The sequence below is a fragment of the Helobdella robusta genome, assembly GCF_000326865.2.
Source record: "Helobdella robusta unplaced genomic scaffold HELROscaffold_45, whole genome shotgun sequence".
Lineage (NCBI taxonomy): Eukaryota > Metazoa > Annelida > Clitellata > Rhynchobdellida > Glossiphoniidae > Helobdella > Helobdella robusta.
Genome location: NW_008705095.1, coordinates 672,864 through 694,061, shown reverse-complemented (window position 1 = coordinate 694,061; position 21,198 = coordinate 672,864). Strand labels below are relative to the sequence as shown.

At 34.5% G+C, this 21,198-nt stretch overlaps 3 protein-coding genes across 3 annotated transcripts in view; 2 read left to right on the top strand and 1 right to left on the bottom strand.

Annotated features, from left to right (window-relative positions):
* Positions 1-2,607: 2,607 nt before the first annotated feature.
* On the top strand, positions 2,608-3,506 carry HELRODRAFT_177954 (hypothetical protein; the record flags this gene model as incomplete). Its single annotated transcript, XM_009026102.1, has 4 exons — positions 2,608-2,683; positions 2,814-2,935; positions 3,017-3,088; positions 3,357-3,506. 4 exons carry the CDS (start codon positions 2,608-2,610, stop codon positions 3,504-3,506), a joined length of 420 nt encoding a protein of 139 aa, XP_009024350.1.
* A 1,157-nt stretch (positions 3,507-4,663) lies between these two features.
* On the top strand, positions 4,664-6,405 carry HELRODRAFT_193232 (hypothetical protein; the record flags this gene model as incomplete). Its single annotated transcript, XM_009026101.1, has 6 exons — positions 4,664-4,693; positions 4,806-4,877; positions 4,979-5,066; positions 5,127-5,642; positions 5,713-5,897; positions 6,370-6,405. The coding sequence occupies exons 4-6, from the start codon at positions 5,270-5,272 to the stop codon at positions 6,403-6,405; spliced, it is 594 nt and encodes a 197-aa protein (XP_009024349.1). The 5' UTR covers positions 4,664-4,693; positions 4,806-4,877; positions 4,979-5,066; positions 5,127-5,269.
* Positions 6,406-13,794: 7,389 nt separating this feature from the next.
* Positions 13,795-21,198, bottom strand: part of HELRODRAFT_85424 (hypothetical protein) — a gene marked incomplete at both ends in the record, with an annotated part of 12,015 nt that continues 4,611 nt past the window's right edge. Inside the window, 12 exons of the mRNA XM_009026044.1 lie at positions 13,795-13,902; positions 14,032-14,076; positions 14,443-14,701; positions 14,826-14,936; positions 15,218-15,337; positions 15,554-15,725; positions 16,108-16,239; positions 16,526-16,657; positions 16,952-17,074; positions 18,490-18,615; positions 18,930-19,002; positions 19,234-19,409. Coding sequence (XP_009024292.1) covers positions 13,795-13,902; positions 14,032-14,076; positions 14,443-14,701; positions 14,826-14,936; positions 15,218-15,337; positions 15,554-15,725; positions 16,108-16,239; positions 16,526-16,657; positions 16,952-17,074; positions 18,490-18,615; positions 18,930-19,002; positions 19,234-19,409 — 1,577 coding nt within the window. The remainder of the gene's footprint in view (positions 13,903-14,031; positions 14,077-14,442; positions 14,702-14,825; positions 14,937-15,217; positions 15,338-15,553; positions 15,726-16,107; positions 16,240-16,525; positions 16,658-16,951; positions 17,075-18,489; positions 18,616-18,929; positions 19,003-19,233; positions 19,410-21,198) is intronic.

Here is a 21,198-nt window from a genome sequence, read left to right as displayed (position 1 = left end):
TGCGTCTAATGTTGCAGATGATGTCATCAAATTTTGATAATTAAGAATCCGTTCGTCAATCGTAAAGCATTTTTCTCATGATTAAAGACTGACGAAGGACAACAAAAATCGGCTCTATCAAATCAATGTGATGGAAACGTTGGAGAAACATTCTTTTTAAGACCAACTCAACTTCTTTTGACTTTAACTCATCCAAATTTCCATGACAACTTTATGAAGAGAAAGAATTCTATCATTACACTTATTTTAAATTCCATAGTTATTGATGAATATCGGATAAAATTGAGATGTTTGAATACGAATGAGAAAAAATTTGAGTAGCAGTTTTTGAAATTCATAAATTTTATGGGTAGCCTAAACTACCTACAAACATTTGAAACTTTTGGCAAGGGTTAAAACATTATTTAATCTATTAAACAGGTAGTTCGCTTACATAAATATCTTAGATTGTAGATTTAATTAACTGTTTATAATCACTAGACATTTGAAACAAATTAATTTACCAACACTTATTACAATAGTACGTCATCAAAGCATCAAATGCCAATCAACCAAAAAAAAAGAGAAAAAATAGTTTGAATCATGTACAGTTTTACACAAAATATTTTCGGATTGCAAATATTCTAGTCAAACAATTTCAAACAGAATGCGTGGTTGGTAGTGGAACATTTTGTACCACGCATTTATCGCGAAACACGTTGAGTTCTGAAACTTCTTTACTCAAAATTCACAATGATATCCTTCTCTCTAGTGACAATAGTAATCTTACTCTTCTTCTTACTCTTGGATTTTCCTAGGCTTTTGATACTGTTTGATATGCTATTCTCTTGAGACTGCTAAATCTTTTCTTTTAATATTACTGATTCGTGTCTATCTTGGTTTTCTTCTTATCTCTGTAATCGTTTTTCTTCTGTTGTTTTTAATAATTCTACTTCTAACTCCTCTACTCTTACTTTTGGGGTACCTAAGGGTTCTATCCTTGGCCCTCTTTTATTTATACTATATACTATACTTCGTATCTCATATTATTAATAACTACCTCGTATTGTTAATAACTTTTCTTTCACTATATGCTGATGATTTTTATATTTATACTTCATTTCTTCCATCTAATCTCGATAGTGCTCTTCATCATCTATTTCTCTCTCTCTCTCTCTCTCTCTCTCTCTCTCTCTCTCTTTCTCTCTCTCTATTACTATTCCTTATTATTATCTAACCAGATTTTAAAACTCTTGATGTTTCTCACAAGTTTCGTAGTCTAGGCTCTATCTTTTATTCTAACTTGTCTATTTTTTCGCAGATTAATAGTGTCGCTAGAAGTTCTTACTTTCATCTACGTGGTATAAAAAACTTTTACCTTTTCTTGATGATCCTACTCTTCTCCTTCTTGTTACTTTGTTAGTCTTATCTAGAATTAATTATTGTAACTGGCTCTACTATAGTCTTCCTGATTCTATACTCTATCATTTAAGTAAAGCTTTTAACTCTGCTGCTCGTCTAGTTGCTCGTGCCCCTTTTTTTTCTCATATATCTCCATATCTTGTTCTCTCGCACTGGCTACCTATAAAATATAAAATAATTTTTAAAATTTGCACGTTCATGTATAAGTCTCAATCTAAATTATTTCCTAAGTATTTATCAGATATATTAATTGAACCTAAACGCCCCGGTTTACGATCGTCTTCTTGTTCTCGCTTCTTCTTAACTCGTGTTAAACACTCTTTTGCTAAGTCTGCTTTTGCTTTTTCTGGTCCTTTTCTCTGGAACTCTCTACCTCCTTTTCTGACTACTTCTCCATCATTTACAAAGTTCAGAGCGGATCTCAAGACCCATCTGTTTTCAAAATTCATTGAGGAGTGCTGATGATTGATTGATTGATTGATTGACGGACTGATTGATTGTTTGATTGATTAATTGATTGATTGATTGATTGATTGATTGATTGATTGATTGATTGATTGATTGATTGATTGATTGATTGATTGATTGATTGATTGATTGATTGATTGATTGATTGATTGATTGATTGATTGATTGATTGATTGACTGAGATGTTTTTTTACATTTACTAAAGAAAAAAAGTTTCTCAACCTATCAACCCTTGTTCATATTTTTATTCCTTTCATTTTGACGTTCGTTCTTTATTATTCTCTATCTCGTCAACTTTTATCAGTTCATTGTGCTCATCTGCTTATGCTTCAGTTGTTTTTTTCTTCAGAGAAAAAAAATGTTCAGCAATGTTTTCTATATTTGTTTTACGTAATATAACTCGTTGAGTTGTTTATAACATAATTTAATGCAAGTGGTATATAACTTTGTAGGTTTCAATGTACATGCATTGAAGAGAATAATGTTTTACAAATATTTTCATTTTTCAAGTTTGAGTTTTTTGTTTGCCAACGCAATATAAACAATGTAGATCATCTTTTTGTTAAATGATTCGATCATCTGTAACGTTTGCTTAGCGTGGTTCGATGAACGATTCGCTATAAACGAGTTGGTGATGTTTAACTGAAGGCATTTGTGAGTTTGCAAACAAGTAGCAAACTATTCAAAATAGTTTATATTTTATTTTTTAATAAAATAATAATAATTTGTTTGAAGAAAATGTATTCATTGCATTGTTTGGCTGTGTTGAGTGTCGTGACACTCTATCAATGTTTGGCTGCCTCCGATCGACCTGGTCCGAAGTTCAATCCTTTTTTTGAGTTTAACATTTTCATTTAATCTTTGTGCATATTTACTTTTTGAATAAAATGTTATAGAATAATTTAAAAATAAAAAATCACTTCCACAAACTGTTTGCCACGCAGCTGAATGTCCACAAACGGCCTCCTTGCAACTGAAAGTGGACAACGATGGGACAACAGCCTCAATCAGTGTGGCCTACAGCAGTCACGTGGAACATCAGGAAGGGAAGATTCTCTACTGTGAGGTCAGTGGGTCCACGTATTTTACTTCATTTTTTTCTTTTGTTTAAACAGTTTCAATGTTTATTTTTTCCCTAAATTTGCAGTGCACATACAAGGGAGATATGGGCACAGCCATTCAGGCCATGCCAGATGTCAAAACCAAAATCGTCTTTTATGTTAGAGCAAAAATTTTAATTTATCTAAATTTTTTTCAATTTAATTTTTAAAATATTTTTAATTTTCTAAATAATTTATAAAAATTAGAACACCTCAAACTTTTCAACAGAGACAGAACGTGATACTTTTCCCGCTAACAATCACATTTATCTATTTAATGAGATAAAATTATTATTTGGAATTATTATCAAGAAAATTTGAATCAAATGTTATTAAACAATTCACCCGAACGCACATCAAAGTTCAAGCATCCCAACAAATTTTCAGTTTGGCACTTTTGCTTACATGAACAAAGTGTATGCCCTGGACTACTGCCACCACGAAGGGAAAGCAAACATGCAAGCGGCCTGTAAGAAGATGAAAAAAGGTATCGTGACCACCATCGCCGGCACCGATTACTTCGTTACACCGAAGTAAATGACTCTCAACTTCGGAATAAACGACTCTCAAATTGACGTAACATCAGCTGTTAACAGTGTTGAATGGTAAACAATGGTGGTTGAGTTGCAACAAAAAATTAAATATTAATCTTATCTTTTAATTTTATTTTTGTTACAATGATTCGAAAAAATTCTTCGAAACAGTTGTTTAGTGTTTTGAGGGCTGTTATAAAAATTTACTTTAAAAAAAAATCAAATTATCAAATTCTGGAGGTTAATCAAAATTTCATATATAAAAAAATTTTGATTATGTCACGCAGTGAAATGCAAGAGTCATCAAGGCTCTCAATAAAATTTTGCATTACCTGTTCAACATTCAATCGATTGAATTTTAAATCGGGGTTTGTAAAATAAATTGAATGATGCAAAATTCACTGAATAATCAACTAAATTTTTGTTTAAATAGTGTGAAAGCCGACAGAAATATAATAGTTATTTATAGACAAGCTAATTCGAATACTAACAAATTAGTTTAAAACACCGTACTTTTCTTTCAGCCTAGTGAATGTGTGACGTTTTTACTCCATGAAGAATTCTTCTACCTAATTGTATTGTATGAATCACATTCTGTTATGATTTAAAAAAAGTTATTTGAATACAAAATTTTTTACAATGTATATTTGACCCATTCACTAACCGTGTAAGTGGATCATATGTAGACTGTATGGTATTTAAATTATTTGCATCATTTATGAACATTTAAGCTACTTGAAGACAGTATTTAAGTAAAAATACATTAACTGCTAATCGAATACTGAATCTTGAGTAATTTAAAATTAATTAAATTTTCAACATATGGGTTTTATTAACATCACTCTAAATATGAAATAATATACAATATATATTTTTAAAATTAATTAAATTTTCAACATATGGGTTCTATTAACATCACTCTAAATATGATATAACGCTGAATTATGAATAGCGTACAAAAATGTAGTATACTTCTACTTGCACAAAATCGTTTCACGAGAAAACTTATCTGTAGTACAAATTATCCTGTAACAATTGATATCCAATCTTGCCGGATAACAACAATTTCATTGAAATTTTTTTTAGTCTCTAAACACACACAATATAAGATATGTTTTTTTTCCTTCTAGATATAAAATATATAAGATATGTCTATGATGGGTTGTATGCTGTAAGATTCTATGTAAACTGGTGAATTACATTTTCTCGTTCAATGTTTGCAGATTATTTTAAAACAATTTTGTAGAAAAAATAATTAATCTTTTTGATAAAGTACAATTTATAGCAACCAAATATTGCCAAGTTAGCCTAGCCTGGTTTTCCTCGAATATGGATACAACGACTATTGTACCATTCGGACAAACATCCAAAGCGGGTAGTGTGCCATTTTTTTAAGCAATTTCAAAAAGTTTATTGATTATGTGTTGATTTTTATTCTTTGCTGTTAACGTACGAAAAATCAACACATTCATGCAGGTGAGGACGGTGGAAAACAACTTGGGGTCATCTTATTAATACTTTTTTTCACTGCCTTCCTCATTGCTTATTTATTTTCCCGTATCATGTGAGTGTTTTGAATTAAAAAATTATTAGAAGATTAGTGAACTGGAGAAAAAACTTTCAGAATATATTGGGAAAAGAGAGGAAGAAGGGTAGTCTATACAGTTGATCTCTCGTCTGATAGGAATCCTGAAGAAGAAGCATTTGTTCGAACGGCAGACATGCAGGGGAATGTAGCAAATCCCCTTGTCTCACTGATACCCTCTTATGAAAGAACAATCCAACAAAGAAACACACAAAAAAATATCACAAAACCGAAGTAGCGGTAGAGTTTTTGGAAGAATTACCCAACAAAGAAGCACACAAGGTATGTCACAAAACCGAAGTAGCGCTAGAGTTCAAGAGGCTCAAAAAGAGATGATTCCACTTTCTTCACTAATTCCGGAGCCCTCCGTGGATTCATTTCCAAGCAGTTCGCAATCAACTGAAAAGGAAGATAAAAAAGTTGATGAGGTATTGAATGAATCTACTGACGTCTGTCTGCCTCCAGCTACTCTGTTCAGTGCGACCGTTGCTGACGCTGACAGAAAATCGAAGAAAACTAAAAAAAGATTAGTCCATCGATCGGAAACATCAAAAGGTTTAGAACCATGCAAAGTTATTAAATTATTTATTAAATTAAAGATATTAATTTAATTTTTAATGTCAAGACAAGCCAAAACCAACTGGAGGAGATCATGAAATTTCGAAGGAGTTCTCGGCTAATATATCTCCGCCATCTATATTGTTCAATGATTCTGCTGCTCCTACTGCAGACGCTAGTGCTGTTGCTGATAATGGTGGTGGTGGAAATTTGGAAGATTCAAAGAAAATATCGAAACATTACTCGGAACCAGTAAGAAGTTTAAATTTGAAGGATAAAACTCTGCAAAAAAGACAGACTTGGTGATGAAATTATATTTACGGCAACCAGTGACAACTTTCCCAATTTTTATATCGGTTTTAAACAAACTTTTTCACCATTTTATAAGTGAAACCCATATTTTAAAATATAAAGAACATTGATAAGCCAAAAATAAGAGTCAATGAAAAGTACTATAAAATTTTTCTTCCTTCAACTTATTCAAAATTAATCAATAACAACTCGAAAAACAAAAGTTTTGCCGCATGTAGAATAGGATTTAAATATTCATATGAAAAGTTTAAAAAAACGACGTTATTGTTGTGTTTCAAGTTCACGTTTTCGTGTGTGTTGAGTGTTAACAAAGAAGATAACCGCGTGAGAGCAATGAGGCCATAAAGAAATTTCATATAAAATATATATTTTCACAAACATGTGGTCGACACACACACAAACACACATCTAGACCCACTCGTGGTCATTAGAACTTCACATAATATGAATATTTATGAACATGTATAAAATTGTTATAAATGTAATTTATTTTTGTTTTAATACTTTTCTAAGCTTTTGGACATTTTTTGGTTCGTGTTTATAATTTTTTTTTTGTGTTTAAAAATTTTTAAAATGGTTAAAAATGGGAGGAGACGGGTGGGAAAATGTGGGAAGTAGATTAAAAAGATAGGAAATGGGAATTTTAGGGAGCGTTGTCGTGAATGGAATGGAAATCCTGGAGGGATTCGAGAATGACAAACAAAAATGGAGGGAAATGGGAACAAATACGCCAGTGTGTGCGTGTGTATAAAATTTAATGAACATAGCGGACTCAATATATATATCATATATGTATTGTATATATATGTATGTATGTATGTATGTATATATATATATATATATATATATATATATATATATATATACATAAGTAAAGTGGGAAAATTGCCTAAAACATACCCAAACCTATTGATAATATTCCGAATGACTAAAGAGTATCAGTATATTGTAGCATATATTGTAGCATATATACTGAGCTGAATTGCAGCTGCACAATCGGAATTAAAATTTATTTTCGAGGTTGCAAAGAGCTGAAAATAAAAAGTAAAAAGGAGTGTAGAGGACGTAGGAAGTAATGGTGGCTTAAATGGAGAGTGAACTGTATTAATTTCAAAGTGATGAGGTCGTCATGTGGTATGACCCTTCTTGCAACGAATGGTTCTCGAGGGCTCCCATGTTGACGGATTAGGCCATGCACCGAGTGAGATTTTCGTCTTTGGAGATAAATTGTAACACATAAGCTAGGCCAACCTGAGGGTTTTCCTCAATTGGATGCAATGGTTAGTATGCTTAAATTCGTCGCTATCATTCCTTTCATATGTTTTGTTAGTCATTAGTACGTTTTGTGTTGTTTTCAATTTCAAAGACAAAATAATTTAACATATGTACTTTTATACTAAGCAATTTGAACGTTAATTTTAATTTTGAAAAATTCAATCAACAAAGGATGGAGAGCTGTGTGATGCAGAGAGCGATCAGTGGTCATCTGTATTGAAACTGAAATTATACGTGATTTTTAACTCACCATAAACAACTGCCTCTGCTCTTTCATCGAAATTCAGTCTCGTTTGAATCATTTATTCAAAAAATTAATCTGGCCAAGTACTTGGAAGAGGAGGAAAGTCGAATGATTCAAGCTTATCATCAGTGCAAGGCAGGAAGGCTAATAATAACAATCTTGTGACGAATGAGTCAATCGAGCACAAAAATTCTCGCGTTGAGACAGCAACCGGTGATGAACGCCGAATTTTGAGATATTTTTTTTTAACAAGTTTATTTCGTGTAACGCATAAAAAAACGAAACATGAAAAATGGTCCTAAAAAAGATATGTCTTGCACCTCACAATGGCACGAGACCATTCTATTGTCTATATGTTGGTCTTATGATTGTGCCGTCAGAAGCTTGAATGGGAGAGAAATTTTTAAATGTAAAACTTCACAAAGGGAAAAAGCCGTTGGATTGTTAACATGCTGATGCCATATTTAAAATATTTTTACCTATTCTCTTCAGTTGTCTTCTCATTTCATAGTTTATGTTTTTTTTCAAATATTTCAACTATCATTTTAACAGTGAAATAAAACACAAACAAACTGAAAGTTGCGTGCATCAAATTTCTTTAATAAAAAAAAACCCAGTAAAAAACTATTCACACACTAAACATGCAAGCTTCAGTAAATCCGAAATACGACAGTTGAAAAATAGTAATCCGCATGCCAAGTATAAAACTTGTGGCAGACGACAATCTGATATATAACTAACAGTTAATAAACCGTGTCAGTTTTGAAAAGTAAAAATGACACAAAGCAAAGTAGCACACACACACACACACACACACACAAACACACACACACACAAACACACACAATCAATCTACCTATCTATTCTACATACAAACTGACGCCACTTGAATGTTGAGGTAAGTTATAAAAGCATTATTGCAAGATGACATTGAAATGAAAGTACCTAAAAAAGAGTTCGCACTTGTATATTATTATTGATGAAATAAATATGGGCAAAAATTTAAAAGAGAGAACACACATCAGTAAATCTACCATTTAATTCAATTTTCTTATAAGTTAATAAAAAATTAAACAAATATATAAAATGTAAATTACATTTTAAAAAGATCCATAAGCTAAAACCAAAAGTTACAGATTCCAGAAAGTTTCCTGCATACTGTGTTCGTACAAGTGGTCGATAAGAGGACGTTTAAAATTTTTTCACAACAAAACAATAAACATTAAATTATGTATGCAATGTGGTAATTTGAAAAAAAAAGCTGCTAAAAAACGTTTAGACTGTGTGATACACATCAATGAAGAAATAAATAAATAAATATAAATTAAATTGATTAAGTTAAATTTAAAAAAAAAATTAAAATCTAAAATATTTAATTTAACTAGAAATTGTGGTTAACTAAAAACCGAGATATGATGATAAGCTTGAAATTATATAAAAAAAATATATAAAGAGCTAAAATAAACAAATACTACAAACACACACACACGCACAAACACACACACACTTCCACATATTAATGACTATGTCTAACATTTATATGCTATATATCCTGCTTGATATAACTTTGATATTGTTGTGGTAGGATTACATAGATATGGATAAAAACACTCACCAATATTAATAACGAGAATAATAATATTATTGTTACAATATTATTATAACTAATATTACAAAAAAGAATATTTCTGTTGATTAGACGTTTTATATAAATTATTTTTTAAAAATTTTACAACAGTAGAAGTAGTAATAAAAGCAGCAGCAGTAGTAGCAGTAGCAGTAGTAGTAGTAGTGGTAATAGAAGTAGTAGTAAGAAACCCGTAAAAAACCATGTAGCGTAATAAACTCTCCCGACCAGGTAGTCCCGGTTTTAGGCGAGTCGTACGGAAATTATGAAAAAAATATTTCCAGATTTTACGAAATTGCCTCTGCGAGGAATAGATTTAAGATAGAAGTGCAGAATTTCAAAAAAGATTATCGGCTGAGACTCAACAACCCGATATAATTAACTGAATACATATTATATCCAAACCTTATTAACTGAATAAATTTTATTTCCAAGCCTTATTAACTGAATATATTTTATTTCCAAGCCTTATTGACTGAATATATTTTATTTCCAAGCCTTAGACCAAGTAAAAAGACTGATTTAATTAATGTCAACAATTTTTTATTACAAGTAGTAATTTTGTACTTTTGTGATTTAGTAATTCTCAGTGTGCTTTCTGGAAGAAATAATTAAGCCACTACATTCCGTCCAGATTTTTAAAATTCAAATTCCGGTCCACCAGCCCAGTAAAAATAACTCCAAATGGACATATTCATATAAAAACAATAGTAGTAATAATAATAAGAAGAAACAAAAGCAATGTTAATACGTGTAGCAATAACAAGTAGTCTAGAAAAAAAAACTCCATAATACATTGACTCAATAACAAAGATGACCACAACATCAACAACAATATGTCATACACACACACGCACGCACGCACGCACACATATGTATATAAATATATCACTATATAGTGACAGATTTTAGAAGAAAATTTTTCATTAACAAATAGTATGTACAGTGAAGTGATGAAGCAAAGAGTATGTTACAGCAAGGAGGGATAGAAAGTAGAAGTGGATAAATTGGATGACTTGGATGAATGAATGAATGAGTGAGTAAATAAATGAATGAATGAGTGAATTATTAAATTAATTAACCAACGAAGAATCAATGAATTAATAAATAGGAGTATGATCTAATGCATGGTTGCATCAATAGTAAAATAGCAAATAAATGAATGAATGATCACAAAAATGAATAGAAAAAAAATTAACTACCACGCACACGCACGCACACACGCATACGCACAAATAAACACACAGACAAACCGTTTGACGCGTCACACTAATTAATTGCCAGGGAAAAAACGAAAATGATATCTACAAAGAACAAAAAACTCAACATAGTATATGAAAAAATATATAAAACCTTGTATATCATGATACACTATCCAAACATTGTATCATAATTATAACGGATAATAACATTGTATCATAATTATAACGGATAATAATAATAACACAACGTAGGCAAACGTATTTACAATTAAGTTTCCAGTAGCTACGCGAGTGAGGTAATTATCAGAAGAAAAATATACATGAGTATTCGCGAGTCCGTTTGTTTGGTGAAGATTGTATTGTATTGATACAGACAATGTTTGTATGTTTGTGTTTGTATGTGTGTCTGTATCTGTATGCTTGTGTATGTATACGCAGATGTGCAAGTATGTTTATATGGATGTGTGTGTGTGTATTTGACGCATGTATATGTTCGTTCATGTTAGTATGTGTGGTGTATTTGTATATCCATTCAACAGTGCAAGTAAGTGTGCACTTGGGTAGATGTGTGTGTAGATGTGTGTGCGTGAGGTGTGTGTGTTTCTAGGTTTTATGCGATAGATTACAGATGGAGACTAGTACTGTTCAGAGCTACAATGGACAGATTATTACGAGCAACATCTTCATCACTTTCTTCGTTTTCTTCCTCATCATCATCATTCACATCATCATCATCCTCATCATTCACATCATCATCATCCTCATCATCCACATCATCATCATCATCATCCTCATCATCATTTTTCATCCCTGTTATCAATGGTGTCGCAAAATGTTGGTGGTTGTGGCGGTGATGATGCTACTGAGTGAGGGAAGGCAGTGACGACATTGGGGAACACGATGATGACGTTGATGATGATGATGATACTGAGAAACAAACAGCAACTATTATGATGCCAAACAACAACAACAATATGACGATGACGACGATGATGATGAAGATAAGTATAAAACTGCTGCTGGTGATGAATGAGAAAACTCAAAATTGATGATGATAAACACTAAAATTTGGACGACGATGATGACGACGACGATGATGAAGTTGGTAGCACTCAAGCGCGTTCGTTATTTGAAGAGGCAGTAAGAGGTTCCAGCAACTTTGACAGGAATAAATAAGAAAAGTAATAATTATCTTAATTCATAATAATAATAATATTATTATTATTATGTCATAATTTCTTTTGATAATTCTGCAATTTTCACGCACGTTTGCTTCGCTCACATGTCTTCGGGATTTTTAGTTGCTTCATTCATCTAACCAATCCATCTACACGTCCATTAATCTGTCTATCCATCCATCCATCCATCCATCCATCCATCCATGGATTTTTTCATCCCAACCATTAATCAATCAATCCATCCATCCATCAACCAATCCATCAATCAATTAATCCATCCATCAATCAATCCATGGATTTTTTCATCCCAACCATAAATCAATCAATCCATCCATCCATCCATCAATTAATCCATCCATCAATCAATCCATGGATTTTTTCATCCCAACCATAAATCAATCAATCCATCCATCCATCAATCCACAACTCACGGAGGATGGATGTGCCATGCCGACTGAATCTTCAATAGTACGACGGTAGACAGGATTGTCGAAGTTCAGCGAGATCTTCGGCACCTTACGGCGTCTCAGTGCCTTGTGCACTAAGTATATCGCCTGGTTGATTGGTTGGATGGATGGTCAGTTGGTTGATTGATAGATAGATAGATAGATAGATAGATAGATAGATAGATAGATAGATAGATAGACAGATATCTGATAGCATGTTGAAGCACAAGAAGAAACAACAACAACAACAACAAAAAACTGACCGACAGAACGATCACAGTGAGTGATGCCACGATGCCGAATATAAAGCCAAACCTCCGACTCGCGTGTGGCTCCTCTTCTGCCATTGTGGCCGGTGTCGTGTGGCCTATTTCTGGTGGTCATGACATCGTGTCGTCGTCATCATCGTCATCATCATCACCATCATGATTAACATCTACACCATCACCATTCTTATCACCGTCGTCATTATAACCATCTCCACCATCATCAACATTCATCTTCATCATCCTTACAACTACAAAAATAATCATTACTACCAGCATCATCACAATCATATCGTCTTCATCAGCATCATCACTAACACCATCATCATCATCGTCACCATATTATCATCATCATCATCATCATCATCATCATCATCATCATCACCACGATCATCATCATCGTCCTCACCATAAGCAGACCCACCACCACCACCACCACTGCCACCATCAACGACTCGTTGAACGCATGTCTTGCCATCATCTTGCAGCTCATAATTACTGTGGTCAGGACACAGACATGTGTAGCCATGTTTTCTACCACCACCACTAGTTGCAGTACTGCTACTACTGCTGCTGCTACCACCACTACTACCACTGTCGCTATCATCGCCACTACCGTTACTACCAACTCTACTTTTGTTATTACTGTTGTTAGAAGTAACGGTACTTTTACTGATTTTATTACTGATATGATTGGACGCTTTACTCTTCAGTTTCATTTCCAAGTTGCCCCGGCCGTTTTGATTGGCTGTGACGTCACTATTATTATTATTATTTTCATCATCACTATTATTATTATTATTATTATCATTATTATTATAAGTAGTGTTGTTGCTGCTGCTGCTGTTGTTGTTGTAATGGATATTTTGGGCACTGTAAGATGGCAAGCAGATGTGGGAGCAGCCCGAACTCAGGCACACGTCTTCAACTGTGGAAAGCATAATTTTTTTTAAACAAGTTTATTTTATGTGAAGAGTACCGGTGATAAAAGTTAGAGCATTAATATCAATAATTAAGATGAGGATTGTCGCTGGAGAAAAAATGTTTCAATCAGGTTGTGTATTCAACAATGGTGGTCAAACAACAACAACAACAACAACACAAACGTGGCATTAGCAATGACAACGACATGTTGCAATAAAAATCAACAACAGCTCACGACTAAATAACTATAAAAATAAACAAACAAACACATCATCATCAACAACAACAACAACATACATTAAACAACAAAAAACAACTCCCATACATAGGAGGGAATCTATCACTGTAGAGTCAATGTTATCACAGATTTTTTTTTTATAAAATCAACAACAACAACATAAATCAATACATACATACATCCAACAACAACAACTACTACAACAACTACAACAACATCAGCATCAGCAACACAAAAATAAAACAACAATACATACATCCAAAACCACCAACAACAACTACCCCAACACACATCCAACAACATCAGCGTCAACAACTACACCAACATACATCCAACAACATCAACAACAGCAACAACAACTTCTACACTAACATACATCCAACAACAACAATTACACAAACACACATCCAACAACAAACAACAACAACAGCAACCAACTAACCCTGCGGTTGTCTCAACCCATGGAATATCAACAATCCCATGGGAGATAGCAACCTCTTCACCACCATATCAACCTTATTATTATTATTATTATTATTGTTATTCTTATTGTTTACTTTACGACTCCAATTGTTGTTGTTAGTGTTTGTGTTGTTGTTGTTGTTACGAGATGCATACAAATATTTGTTGTTGACGAATTTGTTGTTGTTGATCAGTCGGTTGAATTTTGAGACTCTGTTGATTGATTCAGTATCCCAATCCGACCAATATATGTCATCCTGAAGAGGATGGATGGATGGATGGATGGATGGATAGATGGATGGATGGACGCAAGAATTATAGATAAAATAAATGATAAAGTTGATGAATGAAGGAATGAAAAAATAAATGAATGAATGGATAGGATGGAAATGAAACATGTGAAAGGTGAACGGATGGATGAATAGATGAAAGATGGGATGAAAGGTTAAAACAAAGAAATTCCAAGCAAAACCGTCAGTTAAATGAGTAATATGGTTGAAAGGGATAATTTTGGATTATTTTCAGTCACTAACCCACTCAATCACCTAACCAACCAACTAATTAACCAACCAATCAGCCAACCAATCAATCAACCAGCTAGCCAACAAACAAACAAAATCCACCTCGAAGACAGTGATAGCAAACGGATGCTTTATGTACTCCCGGCACATGAAGTTCAAATAAACATCGCCGCCTTCATAATCAGCCGAGTAAATGGACAGCAACTTGGCATCTATCCAAAAAATCCTCTCAGTTTCATAGTCGATGGTCAGCCCGTTGGGCCAGCGGATGTTGTTGGTGACCAGGGAGCGTCTCGATGAGCCGTCCAAATTAGAGCGTTCGATGCGCGGACGCAAACCCCAATCTGACCAGAATAAGTATCTGTGAGTGTTTGCGTGGTTTGTTTGTGTGTGTGAAAACGTGTTTGTTTGTGTGTGTGTGTGTGTGTGTGCGTGCGTGTGTGTGTATCAACGAAGAACAAAGAGAGCACGGGACTACTAACAACTTGCCAGGCCTTGGATCGAGCACGATGGCCCGTGGTTGATCCAACATCTCGCCAAACAAAACTCTCCTCGGATGAAAATTAGCTGGATCACGGACTGACATCACCTCAATCCTCTTCTTGCCTGGTGGTTTAGTTTTGTGTTCATTTCATTTGTCTCAAGAGAAGGCACAAATTTAATTGCATCAAGAGATAATACTCATATGCGATCAAAAAATGCACGGCTGGTTTTAGTGGATTAAAATTATAAATATAAAAGTACATTGAAAACAAATTTATTAATCAATCAGCCAACTATCATATCAACCAACCAACAACCCAACCACCAATCAAGCAGACATACCCAGAATTGGCAAGTTGTGAGTATCATGCAACTGACCAACCAACCAAACAACTGACCAGTATCTGTCCAGTACAAGTTCTTATGAACCCAATCAAGAGCCAGCCCATCCGGAGTGCTCAGGTCCTTGTGCACCAACAACTTCGGTACTTCTGCACTTGACTTCAACGACAGCCTGTTCATACATCGTACCATCATTAGAGAAATTGATGTGGCGCTGAACATCAGCCCCATCGTCATCATTGGACGTATATATAAGTTTCAGTCAGCGATCTTCTTACAGATGTTTTTCCACTTCATCCATGCCCAACATTTCCACTTCCATCACACCGACACGCCACCTGGACAGAGCCCCGACCCTCCCAGCCCAGCCACCAGCCAGTCACCCAACCTGTATATAGTCTCTTCGGTAACATCAGACCAGTAAATGAAGCCGTCGCGGTAGTCGTAATCGATGGCAATGACGCTGTACAACTTGTCGACGACAGATTCGTAGGTGCCAGTCCGCAGTTTGATGCGCCTGATGTCGTGCCTGTTCGCGAACAGCATCACCGGCTCCTCGCCTGGTCATTACGATGACCATTATAATAATAGCAATAATAATAATAACAATAATAATAATAACAATAATAATAATAATAACTATAATTAATATTATAATAATGATAATTATTATTATTATCGGATTATTGGTATAGCGCCTTTTATTACACCCAAAAGTGCATACAGTTTGATTTCATTTCACTTCAATCAATGTTGAATTATACTAAATGTAATGTTTAGTCTTTTTGGAACCAAAAGTTTTTCAGAAAAAAAAAAAAAACAAAAACTTTAAGAATCTAAACATCTAAATAAAAAATGGTAAAACAAAGCATGTGTTGTTAACGACAATGGGTCAGATTAATAAATGTTCTCATCATCAGCTCATTATCCTTGTTAACTAACCTTTAGCCTTGCACCTATGCGTCTTTGGGTCCATCTCGTAACCAGGGTGACACAAACATTTGTAGCCCTTGCCTGAAGGTTTGTTGATGCAGACGTGCGAGCAGATATTCGGGATGAGGCATTCGTTCTCGTCTGTGTAAGTGAAGCGCCAAATAATTCTCTTGCAAACTAGACTAAACAAAGCCAACCATTCAGCCAGCCAGTCAACTAAGAAGCCAACCAACAAGTCAACCAGCCGATCAACTAACCAACCAACCAACTAACTAACCAACCATCCAGTCAGCCAGCCAACCAGCCAGTCAACTAGTCAGCCAGCCAACCAGCCAACCAACTAACCAGCCAACCAACTAACTAACCAGCCAGCCAGCCAACCAACTAACTAACCAGTCAGCCAGTCAACTAATCACTCATTACTAACCCACGCAAGTTTGATTATCAGTGGCGAGTTTGAAGCCATGCGGACAGGTACACACAACCTTGTTGTTGATGACCATGGACGCAGAGGAGCAGTTGGTTAGGATTGACGGATTGGCAGTAGGAGAGGAGGATTCTAGTAGAGGATGTTAAAAATGACAATGATGATGGTGATGAGAAAGTCTATCATGTTAGTGAAGGTAGAGATGTTTATGTCGATACGAATTGACAACAATGGCGATGACAAATGATTATTCTGACAGGAATGATGATGATAAATTTTATAATTACAATAAAGAAATTGGTGTTTATCTTACGACGATATGATAACTAAAGAGACGACTTTTACCACTAACTTGACGATTTTGGTTATGAAAATGAAAAAAAAAAAAATTAACAGTTTAAATGATCAGTCAGTAGTACAAACCACGATCGCATGTCAGTTCATCTTCACCCATCAAGCAATCATTGTATCTGTTGCAGAGCTTGTACAACTTGATGCACTCGGAACCATTCCTCTTACAGTCGAATTCATCTTCCTTGCATGAAGCTGCTGAGCGTGTTTTGTGAACGAACTAACAAATGAATGAAATTGCGCGGTTTCGAAGTGAGAAGGAATGATTATTTCGGTATTTGAATTGAATTGAAACAATCTTTTATTCAGCAAAGTATCACAATAATAAATGACAAGGAGACCAGAAGTTGATAATAATTGATATCATTGACATAATAATAATTGAAATACCAGGTATTGGTAACAATAATAATAATAATAATAATAATAATTTATTAAATAACAGTAGTTTAAACAATAAAGTTAATTATAATAATAATAATAACTCTTCAAACAACATTGAAAAAAAAACCTAACACTCAAGTATGAATTAATTAATGGCTGATAAACACGTGATAAAAAGCAATGTAGACCACTAAAAAGTTGACCAACCAAGGATATTGGTCCATCCAACAAGGATGACAATCCCGTCGTAAAGTTTAAAAGTAGAAACTCTCAGGCTATGAAATTGTAGACCAAATTATTTACACGGTAGGGATTGTTACAAATCTTCAGGTGTAGCAGAGAAACTACTGAAGTTTGATGAAATAGTTTTAGAATAACAATTTGCTGGAAGAATTGAGATAGATGGAATTTTTTTATCAGCAACCTGATGAGTCAGGAAAAATTGATTGGTCTAAAAATTCAGGTGCTAAACCAATCACAAGCCACCAAGAAAAAAAATGAAAGCGCGAAAAACAATCATCTATATATCATACTATTATTATATCCAATGTATCATCAAACATTGACCAACAAAAGTGGGTATCTTCAATCCCGAAAAGAGATACAAGTGCACGTTTCCTATTTTATTATTAAAGTGATTTATAACAGCATAGGCCGAAGAAAAATAATAATTAATAATTCAACGCATAACAACGAGTCAGTCATCAACGAACCATCAGAGAAGCACGCTGAAAATAAACCAACACTACTAACAAATAATGGATTTGAATGACAAATAATTGCCTTTTTGCTTTTATGACAACCATCGTTGGAGGCAAATACATCCGCGCCAGGTTTTTTGCCATAAAACTTAAAAGAATACTTGAAGCTTCACACAAAACAGCAGTCGTTAAATTTATCCATCATGTAGCTCTCTTGGGAAGAGCATTCAGTGTCATCCACGTCATCTGCAGAGATCTAATTACGGATTACAATCATAAATGCAGACTCAATTGCTCTAGCCTCTACCCTATTGTCTTTAACATTCAGCAATTTTTAACTTTAAAAAAAAAAACACAAATGTCTTGAGAAGAAACGACAGATGAATAAATAAAATAATGGATGAATAGATGGATGGGAAAAAATAATACAAAAATGAATGGATGGAGAGAGAGAAGATGCATGAGTAGAAGTAGATTATTATCAACGAGAAACGCCACAGCCACACAGCAGCTGCAACAGCAACTAACCAACACAAGAAGCTTCATCAGACCCATCCTTGCAATCTTCACTGCCATCGCATCTCAGTGCATCTGGAATGCAGGTTCTGTTGTCGTGGCATCGAAAGTAGCCCTCCAGGCATGCATGCGTCAGGCCTGGATGAGAATGATGAAGATGCTGAAGATGATGATGAAAATGATGAAGAAGATGAAGAAGATGGTGAGAATTATGGAAATGATGATAACGACAATGAAGAAGATGACGACAATGAAGAAGATGACGACAATGAAGAAGATGACGACAATGATGAGGAAGATGATGAGAATGATGGAGAAGATGATGAGAATGATGAAGATGAGGATGAAAATGACGATGGTGAAGATGGTTATAACGACTATGATGAAGAGGACGACGAAATGATGAAGAAGATGATGAAAATGATGATGGTAACGAGAAAGAATCGACTGACACATCTGATGATCTTCGTCAGACCCGTCGCCACAGTCCTCAACGCCATCACACAGCTGCACGCTGTTGATGCACTGGCCACCCTGATGGCACTTGAAACTGTACTCGAAGCATTCCTTCACGTGCTCCTCACTGTATTCATCATCGTCGTCGTCATCGTCGTCGTCATCCTCTTCGTCTTCATCATCGTCATTATCATCGTCATCGTTATCATCATCAGGGATTTCATGATCGTATGTATGGTGGTTGAGACGGTCGTCATCACCATCAATGGAGCTGTTCGCATCCCCATCCACACCGCGGACATTTGTACCATTACGAGTGAGGTGATGCTGTGGATGATGACGCTGGCGATAACGCTGGTGGTGCGTGCAGTTGAACTCATCAGAGTTGTCGCCACAGTCGTCGGTTCCGTCGCATCTCCAATTCATCGTGATGCAGGCGCCGTTGTGGCACTGGAATTCATCGCACGGAGTGTATTCTGTGAGGTTTGGATTGTCGTTATCGTTGTCGTCTGGTGATGAAGATGAGGATGTTGTTGTTGTAACTGCGTTAATGATGTTTGGATGATGAAAGTGTAGCCGTGGCAATGATGATGACGACGACGATGATGATGATGTGATGATGATAAGGATGTTTTGGCAATGATCATGATGACGATGATGAGGCGATGATGATGATGACGACGATGACATTGTTGCAGTACTGATAGTGATGTTTTTTTTTGTTTTTGCTATGGTGGTGGTGTTGATCAGACGTCGTTGTCGTTGTTGTGATGATGATTGCGTTGTGAAGCGACTGCTATAGCCACTACCCATCATAAATAAATAACTTTTGACCGAATAGCTAAATAAATTAACTTAATTTCCATCAAGATATTTTCCAAAACAACTCGAATAAATAAATAAATAAATTCATTTCAATTGAGTGCCTCAATGATCTATTATAAATCAGTAAATACACAGCCAAATACATTTAAAAAAACAAAACAAAAATTACAATAGCAAATACTTGTAAACTATACCAGTAGATATAGATCAATTTATATATAGTGTGGTGAAAGAACAAGCAGTTTAACCAGAAAAAATATGTTAAAAACTTTGCAATGAAAAAGTATCTCCCAAGATAAGCTGTGCAAGAGAGCAAAAAACTAAAACTAACTGAGATAATGAGTCAAGCCAGAGTTGTAATAAAAATGATAAATTTACACAGAAACATTCAATCACACCGGAGAAAATGGCTATGTGTTTGTTAATAGTGATGATGCAAATAACTTTATAGAGTTTACCAATTAAACATTTACTGCCATATATTTTCATACTTTGTTATGGAACTAAACTAAAGATCATAACAAAATAAACCTATATTGGTTAGTTTGTTTGATGGAGATGACGATGTATGCTTATGCTATTGAACATTAACATTATTAATATGTTTACACAGTGTTTATTTTATCTAGTGAAAATGTTTAGCTATGAAATTTGACCCCTCCCTACATACATGCATGCATGCAATCAAAAGAAAGCTCAGTGCATTCTATGGCTGAGGAATAATAAGGTGTATAAAACAGTGCCAGCGAAAAAAATATTTTTTATTTTTAATTTTCTTTCATTTTCACTCATCAGCTTATCTACTGTATTTACTATGAAATCATAATCATAGTCAGCGTCGTCGTCATCTTCATCCTATCACATACTTCATATTACACACACACACACACCTCACACACACGCACGCACACACGTCCATTTTTGCAGTCCTATATACACCTGCAAATATTTAAATTCACACACACACAGGCACATCTACATACACACCACACACCTACACATGCACAAACTTAAAATTATTATTACAACAATATTTTATTTGAGTATTTACTTTATTTGTTAAATTTTAGAAAGGTTCTCAAACTCACCCCCAAAATATTCTATCCTTCAGTTTATTTACCCTAGAAACATTGGCACCAATCATCATATATAGACATTACAAATCCTGTATAGAATTAAGTGGTGTAAACATCTGTAAACATTTTTTTTTCACTTTTCTCACGATAGCCCTCATACATTTCAAATTGTTATTTCAACCTGATGGACTAAGGTTCATTAAAAATGTTCACCAGTAGTTGCAGTAGTAGCAGTAGTTGCTGCTGTAGCAGCAGTAGAAGAAGCAACGACCGAAGCAGCAGCAGCATTACCTTCGTTTATTTCTCAATCAACTTTTGTTTTTGTTTTGTTCATGTTTTGTATACCTTAATGAGTAATCATCTC